Raw genomic sequence first — 15,643 nt, 5'->3', positions numbered from 1 at the left:
TCTGCAGGTGGCATTGTTTGTCCCCAAGGATCAGGGTGGGCTGGTCCCTAGGGGGCCGGATCCTGGAGTGAAGGGGCTGCAGGGACCCTATGGGGCCCGAGGCTGCCCCACCCTGACTCTTGCTCCTGCTTAGTGTGGCCTGAGCCACTTTGTATAGTGAGGATGCCCACATGCAGCCAGCTCTCCCAGCCCCCCTTGCTCTGGGGGCCCTGGCTGGGACCAGGTGACCAGGTGTGGCTGAAGCATCCATGCGGTGGCCTCCTCTGATCTGCTGGCATCCTCAAGTGAAAAGTCTCAGCCTGAGAGTCCACGTCATGGCTCAGTGGTTAACAAATCCGACTAGGAACCATAAGGTTGCGGGTTCGATCCCTGGCCTCGCTCAGGGGCTTAAGGATCCGGCGTTGCCGTGAGCTGTGGTGTAGGTTGCAGACACGGCTCAGATCTGTCATTGCTGTGGCTCTGGTGTAGGCCAGTGGCTACAGCTCCGATTAGACCCCTAGCCTGAGAACCTCCACATGCCATGGGTGCTGCCCTAGAAAAGGCAAAAAGACCGAAAAAAAAAAAAAAAAAAAGGCTCAGCCTGGAAAGAGCAGGGGCCCCTGGGGAGGGGACCTCGGGGGGACCCAGGAGTTTTTCTCTCTCCTGAAGGGGTGGAGGCTGGCCAAGGAGCTCCCTCTGGGTGTCTTGAGGCCCCCACCCCATGTGCATTCTTGAACATTCACTCAGCAGACATTTATTTAGTGCCTGTTGCATGAGCTCTGAGTCTGCTTTCTTGGGTTCAGATTGCAGCCGGCCCGCTTCTCCAGTGGCCTTGGCAGTGACCTGACCCTGAGCTTCAGCTTTGGCAGCACCAGCTCACTCCGTGAGGGCTGAGGGCGTGTTAGCCGGAGCGGCCAGGAGTGCAGAGGAACAGAGACCTCCTGAGCAGGAGGAAGGGACAGTGGCTGCAGAGTCGGAGGAGGAGGGCACAGGAGGCTTAGGGGGCCTGAGGGGGCCTGGAGGCTCATGATCTCTGCTCTCTTCTCAGTATGGCAAGAAGAAGCTGAAATACCTGCCTTACAACCACCAGCATGAGTACTTCTTCCTGAGTGAGTGCCGGGGCACCCCACAACCCCAGCGGGACCCCCTTCTCACCCCAGCGTGGCCATCTCTCTCCCCTCCTGACCTGTCAGAGGAGAAGGGACCACTGTGGCCATCCTGGGCGACCCCCACGCCCCGCCCCACTGCCCTGGCCCAGGATAGAAAAGGGACATAGGCCCAGAGGTAGGTGATCCCTGGGTGGGGTGCCAGTGGGTGCCGTCTGCTCCCAGCCCCCTGCTCCAGCCCCAGGGCCCCAGCAACCTCCGCCTGGGAGGTGGCATCCCAGTGTTTTGCCCCTGGCTCCTGCCGTCCTTCACCCTGATCGGGTGGGGCGGGCCCCTCCAAGTGACTCTGCTTTCTTGCTGTCCTGCAGTTGGGCCACCGGTGCTTATCCCCTTGTACTTCCAGTACCAGATTATCATGACCATGATTGTTCGTAAAGACTGGGTGGTGAGTCCAGGTGGCCTGGGGGGGTGGGGAGGGGGTGCCTGGGGCGAGTGGACCTTTGGAACCTGCGGGGGTGGGGGGATGGGGTCTGGCCTCTCTCCCCTTATCCCTTGCTCTGAGAATGCCAGGAGCCAGAGAGGGCATAGCACCCAACCCTCAAGATCCCCCCAACTTGGGGCATCCACTGGCAGAGCCCCTCAGAAAGTTCCTGAAGGCGCCGGGATGAGTCCCAGGCAGCCCACCCAGCCAAGGCTCCGCTCCAGCCATTGCCCTCCCGTGTCCCCCGTGCAGCCCCTAAGACCCCGTGACTGGGTCACACTGGACTCCGGCTGGTTGGTGGAGAGCGGCCGGGCCCTTAGTCTGCTGAGGCTGCATAAGAAAGTGCCACAAACGGAGTGGCACTTCTGTTAAAAGTGCAGACTCACCATGCTGGGGCGTGAGTCCTAGGGCCCACGCTAATTCTCATCTAAATGAATCAATCCGCGGTGACCTTGTCTCCAGATAAGGTCACGCTGTGAGGTCCTGGGGGTTACAACTTCAATGTCCTCCTTTCAGAGGACAAGATCCAGCCCATAACACCTGGTTTTGTGGAATCCCTGGATTCTACCTCCAGAGAGAGAAAGGGACCCTGGAGAGGGCCACACAGGGGTCCTTGGCTTTATGTAGATTTGCCGGCGTGATTCTGCGGAGGAGGGTGGGCTACCCTGGATGAAGCCGTCCCCTTAGGCAGAGCCTGTTTGAGGGGTTCATGGGGACAGAGCCCAGGTTTCCACCCTTGGGACCAAGCAGGTGGTCGCTTAGTAGGTACCCCTGGTTTTTGTTTTTGTTTTTGTTTTTTTCTTTTTTCTTTTTAGGGCTGTACCTAATGCCTATGGAGGTTCCCAGGCTAGGGGTCGAATGGGCACCACAGCTGACATCCTACACCACAGCCACAGCAACGCCAGATCCAAGCCACGTCTGCGACCTACACTGCAACTTCCGGCAGCGCTGGATCCTTAACCCACTGAGCAAGACTAGGGATTGAACCCGCATCCTCATGGATACTAGTTGGGTTCTTAACCCACTGAGCCACAACAGGAACTCCCTGCTTTTTTGTTTTGTTTTTTCTTTTTTTAAGCCCAGTTTCAGGAGTCCCCCGCATGGCACAGTGGGTTAAAAATCCAACTACAGCAGCCTGAGTCACTGCAGAGGTGCAGGTTCAATCCCTGGCCCAGTGCAGTGGGTTAAGGATCCGGCGTTGCTGCAGCTGCCAGCTCAAATTCGATCCCTAGCCTGGGGAACTTCCCTATGCCTCGGGTGTGGCTGACAAAGAAAAACAACAACAACAACAACAACGCAGTTTCATAAATGAAGATATTGAGACTCTGAGCGTTTGGGGCTTGCCCAAGGTGGCACTGAGCAGGCACTAGAACCAGGCGTCCCTATGCCACGGCCACCACTCTCAACTAACAGGACCTTGTGTTTGCATAGCATTTTAAGGACTTTGAAGTACTTTGTCTTACATATTTTTCTCGGCATAATGGGCAAAGGAGCCCATTGATTCTGCTGAGACAGCCAGGCCTGGGACTCAGGAGCAGGTGTTTGGGGAGGAGGCAGGATTCTGAAGTTGCTGCCAGCCCTGCGCTGGTAAAACCTTTCCTATGCCCAGGACATGCTCTTGAATCGGTCCCTGCCGTGCTCTAAGAACAGTTAAGCACTGCCACCTGTCCTGTCTCATTTAACCCTGTTTGGCCAGCAAGGCTGGTGCGCGCCAGGGGGGAGGAGGTTCTGGATCAGTTAAGTGCTGGGAATTTGAACCCAGATCTCCTGCCCCTGTGGTGACTGCTCTTTCCACCAGGGCTTACCTGGGCCCTGGAAGGAGTCACAGCTTAAAAAAAGGACCATGATGCTGCTGCGGGGGGGGGGGCTTTCATTTGCTTCTCTGGCAAGAGGACTTCTGACATGAATATTTAACCCCCCCCTTTGGGGGGGGACCGTGTTTGTTCCCTAAGGAACAAAGCATTACCTGGGGACACCGGAAAAGGAATCGGACTCTGAGGCTGAATTGGATCAGGTGGCACAGCCAGGGAAATGTGATCGGGGATTAGGGTTCAAGCTTGGGCTCCTTCTACAGAACAGGAGCCACACTGCAACCAGGCTTGGCGCCGACCCAGCGCTCCGCCTAAGGGCCTGCAGGGGGCAGAGGCCTGCCCTGTGCTGTGGTTTTCTCAGCGAACACTGAGCGTAGTTGCCAAGGGCAGCGGTGACCCGGGCCAGTGGTCCTCCATAAGGGCAATTCTGATGGGCCATCTGGCCATACCTAGAGATGCTTCGTCTCCTTTTTTGGCTGCGCCCGTGGCATAGGGAAGTTCCGAGCCAGGGATTGAATCCGAGCCACATCCAGCTTTGCTGGATCCTTTAACCCACTGCACCCAGCCAGGGATCAAACCCATATCTCTGCAGCAACCTGAGCCATTGTGGCTGGATTCTTAACCCACTGCGCCACAGCGGGGACTCCACTGGAGACATTTTTGATTGTCACAACTTCGGACAGGGTGGGGATAGGGGATGAGGTGCTACTGGCATCTATTGGGCTTCTGGCTAGGGAGGCTGCCAAACATTCTATCACACACAGGACAGCCCCCACCTCCGCTGAGAATTATCCAGGCAGCATTGCCAGTGGCTGCATCCTTGAGGTGTTTCCCAGGTCTTAACTTCTTGGGGGTCCGTCGTATCTGAGACCACTCACTGCTCCTTCTTGAAATTTTTGCTGTCAGCTTCCAAGCCCCACTTCTGCTGGGTCTCCCCCCATCCGCTGGGTCTCCTCCCCCTCTGCTGGGTCTCCTCCCCTTCTTTTTTCCTGCATCTCCTCCATCCCTTACCCCTGAAACCAGTGGTCCCATGGTCATGCTTCACTGGGCAAAAATAAGCAGACCCCTCCATTAACAGACAGGTGCATGCTGCTGCACCGCAGACACAAAAAGGGAATTAAAATGAAAATGATGAAAAGTTGGAGCAGGAGTTCGCATCATGGCTCAGTGGTTAACGAACCCAACTAGTATCCGTGAGGATGAGGGTTCGATCCCTGGCCTTGCTCAGTGGGTTAAGGATCTGGCATTGCCGTGAGCTGTGGTGTGATTCGACCCCCAGCCCGGGAATCTCCATGTGCCACGGGTACAGCCCTAAAAAGACAAAAAGACCAAAAACAAAACAAAAAAGGAGAAGCAGAGGCGTTCCCGCTGTGGCACAACAGGATTGGCGGTGTCTTGGGAGCGTTGGGATGCAGGTTCGATCCTTGGTGCCAGCACAGTGTTTAAGGATCCAGTGTTGCCACAGCTGCAGATTGGGTCTCGATTGTAACTCAGATCTGATTCCTGGCCCGGGAATTCCATATGCCGAGGAGTGGCCGAAAAAAAAAAAAAATGGAGAAAGAAAGAAAAGTAGGAGCAGAGCTTAAAATATTTGCTTCCCCCTTCCCCTTAGAGATCACCTTAGTTCCGAGGTCTTGCCCTCCGCCCGCTGCTGGCCCTTCTGACTCCCGTTCCCATGGCTCCACCAACCCCCTTCCTCCTCAAGGGATGGCAGTGACTCCAGGGACCAGCCAAGATTCCTCACGACTAGGCAGTCCTCAAATGGAGGTGCCTCTGCCTCCTAAATAGTTCTGGAATCTGTTACCCGCCCCCATCAGTGCTGCGGGTCTCTGGTTTGGGCTGCCCATCATTTCATTCCTGGGCCACTGGAATAACCCAATCCCACCTGCAGTTGGCAGAGGTCTATTTTAAGATCTAAATGGGGAGTTCCCTGGCGGCCTAGCAGTTAAGCATCTGGTGCTGTCACTGCTGTGGCACAGGCTCAGTCCCTGCCCCAGGAACTTCCCAGCAGAAGTGGGACTGTAATTAACGCCGGCAGCAGCCTGGCCTGGAGCCTGCGCTCTAATCACTCCCCCCAAGAGTCTCTGGGGAGAAATGATGGGGGAGAGGAAACCGTGCAACATAGTGGGACTATGTTCTTGTCATTTAAAGCCCTCCGTGGGTCTTCCTTGCCGGTGGAGGTAGAGGTCACTCTTCCAGGCAGACGTGACCTGGTGCCAGTCTCCCACCCCCACCTCCAGCCCTTGGGCTGGACTACAGGGAGCCTATAATCCGTATGCAAACACCACCCCTGCCTACTCGTGCGCTGGGCTTTTCTTCCTATTGTCCCTCTGCAAACATCCATCCCGCTGTTCTTTGCTTGGCTGGTATCTGGTGTGTCCCAGCCCACCTCGGGCATCACTTTCTCGTGGAGGCTCTTCCTAAATCGGAATCATGTCAAGACCGCCCGACATGGGCCACGCTCCCATCACCCCTGTAACCCCCTGGGCCCTTCCATCTGTATCGTATCAAAGGGGTCTCCGTAAGTCTATCCTTCCAGACGCCGGGCTTCTGAAGGACCTCCTTTTTAACCCCAGCACCTAACTCAGCCTCTGGCACAGGGAAGGCATTCACTGAATGTTTGTGGAGCTTAACTGAACAGAGTTCTTTTGAAGGATGAGGTCGCTGAGCAGATAAGGGACAGAGGAGCCTCCAGGTGGATACAGCCAGACACAGACATTGCAGCAGATTCTAGCCGGGGGGCGAACAGGGCGAGAGACTGGCTGCAGGTGAGGCCAGGTCAGTGCGCAGGCATGTGAGGTGTCCGTGTGTCCTACTGAGGGGCTGGATTTTATCCTCCATCCCTGGCAGGAAGGAGGCCCGAGATGGCTTTGAGCATGACGGTGGCACGATCCAATCTGCATCTTAGGAAGATCTCTAGGTAGCTAAGTGCTGCAGGGATTGGGATGGAGTCATTGGATCTCCTGCTTTCGGACTGTGCTTATTGTTGCCACACCTTGAAACCGTGGAGACCCCTGGGGGTGGCGGGGAGGGATGTTCGTTTCCCATCCTGGAGATGAAGGAATTGAGGCACAGCTCAGAAAATTACCTACGGCTACACAGAACTGGATGGAGCTGTAATTAACGCCGGCAGCAGCCTGACCTGGAGCCTGCGCTCTAATCACTCCCGCAAAGAGTCTCTGGGGAGAAATGATGGGGGAGAGGAAACCGTGCAAAGGCCCTGAGGTCAGAAGAAGCTGGGTGAGGCAGCTGAGCAGAGAGCGGTTCCCAATCCCGGAGGGCTACTCTGGGTGGGATGGGAGGGCTTTGCGGGGGAAGGTAGAATCTGCGAGGAGCTAAGCATGGTTGGCGCTCTGGTTGCCATGGATGCGGAGCAGTCGGGGGGCCGGGGAGGGGGGCAGCTGGGGGAGGTGCTTGCCCAGGAAGGGAGGAAGGAGACTGGTGTGGGAAGAGGGCCAGCGGTGTCTGAAGCCGCTGGGCGGGCTCTGAGATGGGCGATGGATGCTGGCCCTGGCCTTTGTGGTGCTGGAGGGAGGGTCCGGGTCGGAGACCCAGGTGCCCGTGAGCAGTTTGTGAGCCTGCAGGGGTCAGGGAGAACCTTCAGAATCCCTGGACCACCACAAATGAGCTGCTGACTCCCGGCCCCTCCTCATGGCTGGCATCTGCTGGTCCGCGTCCCTGTTTCCCTCCGCGCTGAGCATGCAGCCCCCTTCCTGCTGCTAAAACACCCAGCAGCTCCCTAGACAGTCAGCCGCGCACACCCTGCCCGGGCAGGTGTGTGCCTCCTCCCTGGGCCCAGTGCCCAGCTTTTGAGAGGCCCGCTAGGGTTTCTTGGCGGAAGGTGCTGTGCACACACCTGTGGCTGGGACGTGGTGCCAGGGAGGGTGGGGCACCCCCGCGTCTAACTGTCTCTCTCCCACAGGACTTGGCCTGGGCCTTCAGCTACTATGCCCGTTTCTTCATCACCTTCAGCCCTTTCTACGGTGTCCTGGGAGCCATTCTTTTCCTCAACTTTATCAGGTGCCTGAGCTCTGCTGGTTCATAATTCCCGGGCCCTGGAGCCCTGGCTCTGATGGGGGCTTTGACGTGAGGGCCCCACGAGGAAAGGTTCAGGGGCTCTGCTTGCACCCATGCCCGCCCTGGGCTGCTTGGGGTGGGGAGAAGCTCTGCTCGCACAGATGCCCAGGCCCCTCGGAGACTGAGCCCGCCAGGCTCCAGCACTGAGCCACACTCCCTTCCAGGTTCCTGGAGAGCCACTGGTTTGTGTGGGTCACACAGATGAACCACATTGTCATGGAGATTGACCGCGAGCCCTACCGCGACTGGTTCAGCACCCAGGTGAGGGTGGCCAGAATTGGCCACTGGGGCCCTGCGGGAGCCTGGACCCAAGGTCCATGTCTTCAGCCCCCCCACCTCCCCACCCCAGGGAACTTGGCTGCCCAGGGGGCCCGGTGCCATCCTGCGCTTCCCTGGGGCTGCCTGTGTCCTTCCACTGGGGGGCGCAGGGCTGGGCAAGAAAGGGTGGCAGGGACCTTTTGGAGGGACCAGTGGGGAACCTGAGCAGGCTGAGGACTCAGGGCAGAGCATGAGACCTGGGTCAGGCCGGGCCTTGTGGGAAGGAGGTGGGCCCTTTGTGCCTTTGCTCCCAGGCCATTCATCTTCCCTCCCCAACAGCTGGCAGCCACCTGCAACGTGGAGCAGTCCTTTTTCAATGACTGGTTCAGCGGGCACCTCAACTTCCAGATTGAGCACCAGTGAGTGCAGCGTGGCTGACAGGGTGTGGTGTGGTGGGGCAAGGGGGCAGGAGGGCATACAGTGGGAGGAAGATGGGCACTAACCAACCCCACCTGGGCAGAGGGCAGTAGGTGGGGGCTGCCTCATTCTCTCTTCTCCAGTGAGGTCCCCCCACTGGCCCTAGAGCTGCCCCAGTGCCTCTGAAATCAGGAGAGGGGCTCTTGTGCCCTGTGCCACATGGTCAAAGGGACAGCTACCCCCTCACATGCGGCTGGCCATCTCGCTTGATCCTGGGAGTCTAGCAAAGCAGGGGGATCCGTCCCTTTATTGCCAGCGAACCCAGGGCCCAGCTCTCCCCTCTCCACATGCCAGCCACTCCCATGGGCACACAGGGAGAGGTGGGCAGGGCCTCCGTGTGGGCCTGGAGAAGAGGTGGACCCCCTCACGCTCAGCCCCCACCCCCCCAGCCTCTTCCCCACCATGCCCCGGCACAACTTGCACAAGATTGCCCCGCTGGTGAAGTCCCTGTGTGCCAAGCATGGCATTGAGTACCAGGAAAAGCCGCTGCTAAGGGCCCTGATGGACATCATCGGGTAAGGGGGGGGTCATGGGCACTGGGGCACAGGGAGGGGACCGCCCCTAGCAGAGAGTGGCACTGGTGCCCCGCCAGGCCCTCTGTCACTAGGAATTGCCTCTCTTGGTCCTTCTATGGGGGGCGGGGGTCCCCCGGGGAGCCCTGAGCTAGCAGCCCTGCAGACAGACCCCTGGTTGAGAGCTGAAAGGAGACGCCCCCACACTCCCAGCTCCCCACTCCCTCGGACTCCCTGGCTCCTCTCGTCCTGTTGCTGACGGCCCCTAACCCCCTCTCTTCCCAGGTCCCTGAGGAAGTCAGGGCAGCTGTGGCTGGATGCCTACCTCCACAAATGAAGCTGCAGCCCTCGGGGCACCCACGGGGAAGGGGGAGCAGGAGGGGGTGACGGGCCGAAGGGAAGGGTGGGGTTTTGTCCTGAGGGGGGTCGTGGGGCTCCGGTACACGCTGGCTCCCAGACTCCTGTTTTGGTCTTTCCTGTTTGGCTCTCTGGTTTCACTGCCTTTCATGCCTCCCTCCTGGGGCCCTCCTGGCCCAGGAGCACAGAGCCAGGGACTCGCATCCCTGCCTCCACCCTCTGCCCCTAAGCATCCGCCAGAGCAGAGGCGCACAGGTGCAGCCTGTGACCAACCCCCCCCACCCTCACCCCCGCCCCCATGCCTCCCACCACCCTCTCTTGAGGTCCATGGGGTGGGGTCCTGGCCTGCTCCCTGACCCTGCAGGCCTGGCTCCGCCCTCTCTGCCTGCCGCCCACCTGAGGGGTGGCCGTGCTCCATGCGGGGTCTCCCACCCCCAGGGATCTGTACTTGGGGTATCCCTGCAGGCCCCACTTTCTCTTCGGATGTCCAGGGCCCCTGGCCCTCACCCCAGGCTCCCTTTGCCTGCAGTGCAGCTAGCGCCGGCCTTGGCGCCCAGAGAAGTGTCCTCGCGGCCCTTCCGGAGCCCTCTGACCCAGGGCTTCGGGCTCGGGCCCTTCCATCCCGCCCTCTTCCCACCTCCAGAGCCTGTGACCTGGGGTCCAAGGGGGCGAGGACACAGAATGGCTCCGCAGAAGCCACAGCCAGGTCGGGGTCAGCCGGCCTGTAGGCTCGGCCCTATCCCCCCATCCAGGTTCAGACGTTTGTCCTGGTTGGGAGGGACGCCTAAGATTCTGTAACAATCGGACCCTTCCCCAAAGTGCCCCCCCACCTGCCAAACAGTGCCAGCCGGTCCCTGGCCGCTTGGCGCAGGCGGACTCGGGACCTCCAGGCCGCAAGAGGGCGCTGGAGCCCAGGGGCTTCCACACAGCACCTGCAGGTGTTGGGGCTGCCCCTGTGGAAACGCTCTTTGACGGTCTTCCACGCTTTTGTGTCTTTTACTGGTATTTTAACCTTTTGCTGCAGATACGCTTGGGGGGGTGGGGGTGGCAGGGGCACTGGTCCTTGTGACAATCTGCCTGTTACCACCTGCCCCTCGCAGCCTCCCAGGCCCCCCAGGGGGCTGAGCGGGGGCTCCCTCACTGAGACCACGCAGGTCCTGTCAGAAGCGCCCTGGGGCAGAGAGGGAAGGAATCCTGGAGGAGCTGGGGGTTTGGGGGGGACCTAGTGAGACCAGAAGGGGTTGGGGCCGGAGGCCGGGCAGCCGAGGGGACAGGAACGTTAGAGGGGAGGGTGGGGAGCCTGGTGCTGCTGGGAGCTGCTGCGTTTGGAAATTAACCCACTAACCAATATGTAGCTCCCGGGGAGGGGAGGGCGGGAACCAGCGCAGACCAGCCAGGAGGGACCGGACCATCGGGTCGCCATGGCAGCAAGGGCCCCCGCCTGAGGCCCTTGCTGAGAACACGCGGGCCCTGAGGGCCACTGTCCCTTCCCAGAGGCAGAAGGGATCCATAGGGAACGGATCTGAATTTTTATCATGTGGCTTCTCCTCCCCTACAATTTTGGAAATAAATGAAGTAATTTTATTCTCACTTCCTTGATCAGCCCCGGCCTCATGCTTCTGCAGGCCCTGCACGCGGATGCTAGGTGTGGTGTCAGGTGGGGTGGGGACAGAGCTCTTTTCCTCTTGGCACCCACCTCAACCCTGCACCCGCCCCAACCCTGCACCTCTGCTTGGGAGACAACTTCCTCTTCTCTGAAGTGCCCAGCAGCCAGGAATTTTGTGCAACTGACCCAAATGAATGGGCCCTTCTTCCTCTTTCTGGGGACTTTCCGCAGCTCTAGGAAACCCAATGCCTCTAGAGCCGTAATGGAAGGTCTCTGGAGAACAAGGAGTTGGCTCAGGCCACCTTCCTGCCATTCTCATTCCCTGTGCCTCTCCTCCTCTTGGTCTGGCCACAAGCTCATGTCAGCTGGCTTCTGCCGGACTCCCCCTACCTGTGCCCGTGGCCGGTCAGTGCGCTACTGTTCCTGGACCCGGTCAGTGCCCCGAGTGCGCAGGGCAGAGTCTCAGAGGGTGCCGAGGGAAGCCCTGGAGACTTGTGTGGCTCGTGGCCTCTGCACCTGCCATCCAGCCCAGCATCACCAGCTCATAGACAATGGCACGGAGACTGGGTCCTAGGTCTGTCTGACCCCTCAAGCCTGCAGAGCATCCAAAGGAACATGCCAGGGGCACTTGTGCAGTTTGCCTCCCAGTGGTCCCCACCCTGCTGTCTGATCTCACCTGCCTGTGGGCTCACAGGTCAAGCTGGGTGTGCCATGGAAGGGCCAAGAGGTTCAGGGGGCCAGCACCTCAAGGGCTCCCCTCCTGACATTGCTGGGGCCGGGCAGGGCTCCAGAATTGCCCCTTGTCCTTCCCTCTTGCTTTGCCTGTGATCTCAGTATAGCTGGCATGGGACAGCCAGCTGATCCAAGGAAGAGCTGTGTGTGAGTCCCCAGTGGGCACAGGGACTCTGTAATAGGACCTAGGATTCCAGAAGCCTTGAACCAGGAGACTCACTGAATGGCCTTGGGTGAGTCCTTCACCCTTCCCAGCCTTCTAGGCTCCAATCTCCCCATTTGTTTTTTTCTTTCGTTTTTTGTTTTTTTGTTTTTTTTTGTTTTTTTTGGCTTCCCCGTGGCACATGGAGTTTCCAGGCCAGGAATCAGATCTGAGCCACAGTTGCGATCTACACTGCAACTGGCAATGCCAGATCCTTAACCCATTGCACTGGGCCGGGCATTGAACCTTCGTCCCAGCTCTGCAGAGATGCCACCAATCCCATGGCGCCAAGCGGGAACGCCCAGTCTCCCTATTTGTACAGTGAAGGGACTGGGCTACAGGGATCCAAGGATGCTGTCTCTCTCAACACCTGTGAGCCCTTGGCCTTGCTCTGCCTGGACACCCATTAGAGTCTGGAAGGACTTGGGTCTTCCATCCCTCTTACCTGTGCCTGTGTTCTGCCTCCTGCCTAGGCTGGCACCCTGACTCCCAGGATGGCACAGCCACACACATACACACGCACACACACACCTCCATTCCTGCTAGCTGGAAATCTGGGGTCCATCACCAGTGACAACCGGGATCCCAGGATGGGGAGGGTGGCGGGGAGGACTGCAGCAGCTATGAGGGCACCAAGTAAGACCTAGCCCAGGTTGATGGCCACCTGGATTTTCTGCGACTTCCCACCTGAGTCCCCGCCTTGCCCTGGAGTACTACCCTTGGGGCCAGAACCAGGGACCCCCCCCATACCTGCTCTCTGTCCCACTGCTCCTTCTGTCCCCATACTCTACTGAGGCTCTTGGTCAACACAGAATGGGGGGCACCTGTGATTCCCACCCTCTGCCAATGTCATGACCCTAACCTGCAAGGCCCTGAGTGGTCACAGGACCAGAGCTCCATTCGCAGGTGAGGAAACAGGCCGGGTGGGGGGTGGGGGAGGACAGGCCTGAGGCCACTCAGTCCTTTGCAAGGGAAGCCTGTTTCCCAGACCCAGGGCTCCTCCCACCCCATCGTGTCAAAGGTCAGACCACTCCCCAGAGAGCCAGCAGCTGGGTGGTGGGAGCAGGGATGTGCCAGGAATTAGTCCCTATGGAGGGGACAAGAGCTCACCCCTGGTGAGGTGGCTGCCCTGATCACAGGGTGGCAGCTTTGTGGGTGGCATAGGGCATGTGCCAAATGCCAGGCCCAGAGGAGGGGCTGGCAGAGCAGCCTGGGCTGGGTGGCAACCCTGGCACCTCAGAGGTCATCAGTGGCCTGGCAAATTCCTTAGTCATCCAGCAGGACGCTCAGACCCTCTTGGCCCATTGGGAGGAGAGAGGAGGCCTTTGGTGAGAGGGGCAGGGCTGAGGTGGCAGTTACCCGGGCCTGGATGCAGGCTGCCCTCTGGGTGACAGGTGATAGCTGTCAAGTGACACCACCTTGGGGCAGTCAGGACTCCAGCTGTCCCTGCCATGCCATCCAGGAGAGTTGTGCCTCTCTGGATAGGAGGCAGCTTCTCAAAGATGCCCTGGTCTGGGTTCAAGATGGGAATGATTAGCCGTGGATCTGGGGAGTGTCTACACCCATTTATGAAGAAACTGAATCCTGAAGCAGGAAGGCATGCCCCGGGTCCAGAACTGTGTGCTTTTTTTTTTTTTTTTTAAGGGCCGCACCCACAGCTCATGGAGGTTCCCAGGTTAGGGACTGAATTGGAGCTACAGCTGCCGGCCTACACCACAGCCACAGCAACACCAGATCCAAGCCGCGTCAGACCTACACTGCAGCTCACGGGCAACGCCCGATCCTTAACCCACTAGGCCAGGGATCGAACCCGCAACCTCATGGTTCTTAGTCGGATTTGTATCTGCTGCGCCATGATGAAAACTCCACTCCTATGCTCTTTTGGATGGATTTTACATTTCTAGCCAGACTGGACCATGCAGAAACTGCACAAGCAGACACTCAGGATGCTAGGATTTAAAGATTATGTCTCTTGAGAGTTCCCTGGTAGTGCAACAGGTTAAGGATCTGATGTTGTCACTGCTGTGGCATGGGTTTGGTCCTTGGCTTGGGAACTTCCTCATACCATGGATGTGGCCAAGAAATAAAAATAATGTCTCAACAGTCCTTTGCTATTGTAAATGTTTCTTTGAATTCTGAAGGCATTGGGTCTTCCTTCCAAATCACCTGGTGCAAAAGCAAGTATCCAGGAGAACTAGTGGCAGGAATGGGGTGGGGGGCTTGGAGACTGCAGGCTCTAGAGTGGGGGGCCTCCCCAGTGATCCTCTAAGCAAGTTACTATCTAAGCAAGTTAACCTATTTGCAATCGTGAGGGCGCATTGCCCTCGGCCACCACCAGGGGCAGCACGGAGCGCGGCCTGCCCCACATTGGTGCAGATACTCTATGCGCCCATAGGTGGCGCTGCAAGCTCAACATTCCCGCTGGGAGAGCCCCCGCTGCCCCTGAGTCCAGGGTGTTAATATTTCCCTAATAAGGGCATCCAGAGTCACTGCAGGAAAAGCACTGACCGTCTGCTCAGGGGGATTGCCATCCCAGGGCCACAGACGCCAGGAGTCAGCAGGTAGCCACAGGAAGGGGGACTCCTGCAAAGAGAACTCCCTGTGCAGGGGCCTTGGAAGTGGGACTTGCTCTGGGCATAAGGAGTTTGCTTTCAAGGCGGGGAGAAAGTTTCAAGGGCAAAACAGGCTCTGAGGCAGCCAGGTGCTGTCCCAGGTAAGAGGAGGTGATGGCCCCAGGGCAGTGGATTGTGTGCAAAATATTTTTAAATAAGCCTCTATGCCCTATTGCCCCTGGAGGCCCTGAGCAAAGAGCTTTTTCTTTTATCTTCCATCACCCTAAGAGGTCATACCACCACACAAAGAGGTTGCATAATTTCCAAGGTCACAGAGCCTGGAGTCCAGGCAGAGGCAGGACTTTCTCCCTGGGGAGGCCCAGATTCCAGAGAAAAGCAGGGTGGAAGTTGTGTGAGGTGGGGCTGGATGGTGTCCCCAGACAGACAGAACGAGAACCTCAGTCTCTCCACCTCTTTCATCTCCAGTAGGGAACACAGGGCCCATGGGAGCCCTGATAACGAGTAGGGGGGCAGTGCTACAGCCTGTGGGTAGATTCAGGCTCCCACCAGCTCCACAAAGTCCCTAGGAGACATCCTAGCTCAGCATTTCTTTTTTTTTTGCTTTTCAGTGTTGCACCTGAGGCATATGGAGGTTCCCAGGCTAGGGGTTGAATCGGAGCTGTAGCCACCAGCCTACACCAGAGCTGCTTCTGTGACCTACACCATAGCTCACGGCAACACCGGATCCTTAACCCACTGAATGAAGCCAGGGATCAAACCCGCAACCTCATGGTTCCTAGTTGGATTTGCTTCCACTGTGCCACACAGGGAACTTTTTTTTTTTTTTAAGTGACTGATGTTTCTTCAATGAAGCCTTTCGCTCAGCTTGGAGCTGCTGAAGCGTGTGGGTACTGGGAGCAGAGGGGTCCAGCAGCCCAGCTCTCTCTTCTTCCCACCTTCAGGAGGCCCCGAGGAAACTCAGAGGTCTCCCCAGAAGTGTCCAAAGACCACAGGCCAATTTCCAGATGAGGAGCCCAAGGCTTAGTGAAGGACAGCGCCCTGCTCTCAGACTCCAGGGACAGAAACAGCCACTTCCCAGGCATCCTGCTTGAATGCGTCACTGCAGCAACTGTAGGCAGGCATCTGGCCCCAGGCGGGCATAGGGGAGCTTGGTGCCACCTCCTGTGGGCCACCGAGCACAGGCAGGCTGGACCCCCCCCACTGGTGCGATGCCAAGTGTGGTCCTGGGATCGGCAGGGGGGCATACTGCTGGTGGCCCTCTGAGGCCCCTTAGCACAGAGCCAGTCAGAGCCAGGATGTGGGGGCGGCCTCCTCCTGTGCTCCAGGGGCACCTGCAGACATGGCCCTCAGCCCTGGGCACCCGTCTGCCCCCAGCCCCCCTGTCCCGCTGTGCGAAGGAGTAAAGTAAGGTGAGCCTGGTACCATCTGCCACGGGTGCTGGTTTAGCACAGGAAGCCACCAGGCCCTCAGAG

The 15,643-nt window shown here is 58.4% G+C and overlaps 1 protein-coding gene across 4 annotated transcripts in view; it reads left to right on the top strand.

Annotated features, from left to right (window-relative positions):
• The window catches only part of FADS2 (fatty acid desaturase 2), a 228,374-nt gene extending 217,726 nt beyond the window's left edge, over positions 1–10,648 (top strand). Inside the window, exons 6-12 of one of the 4 annotated variants that reach the window (XM_085009752.1) lie at positions 1,028–1,088; positions 1,454–1,530; positions 7,300–7,397; positions 7,619–7,715; positions 8,052–8,131; positions 8,579–8,704; positions 8,987–10,648. In XM_085009752.1, the coding sequence (XP_084865878.1) occupies positions 1,028–1,088; positions 1,454–1,530; positions 7,300–7,397; positions 7,619–7,715; positions 8,052–8,131; positions 8,579–8,704; positions 8,987–9,038 (591 nt within the window). In that variant the 3' untranslated portion in view covers positions 9,039–10,648. 4 annotated transcript variants of the gene reach the window in all.
• The last annotated feature ends 4,995 nt before the right edge of the window (positions 10,649–15,643 follow it).

Source organism: Sus scrofa, chromosome 2 (genome assembly GCF_054392235.1).
Source record: "Sus scrofa isolate SSC_HxYL_T2T_F1_AM1 chromosome 2, Sscrofa_HxYL_maternal_Yorkshire_Landrace_v2.0, whole genome shotgun sequence".
In the NCBI taxonomy this organism is placed as follows: domain Eukaryota; kingdom Metazoa; phylum Chordata; class Mammalia; order Artiodactyla; family Suidae; genus Sus; species Sus scrofa.
This window is presented reverse-complemented; position numbering and strand designations above follow the sequence as displayed.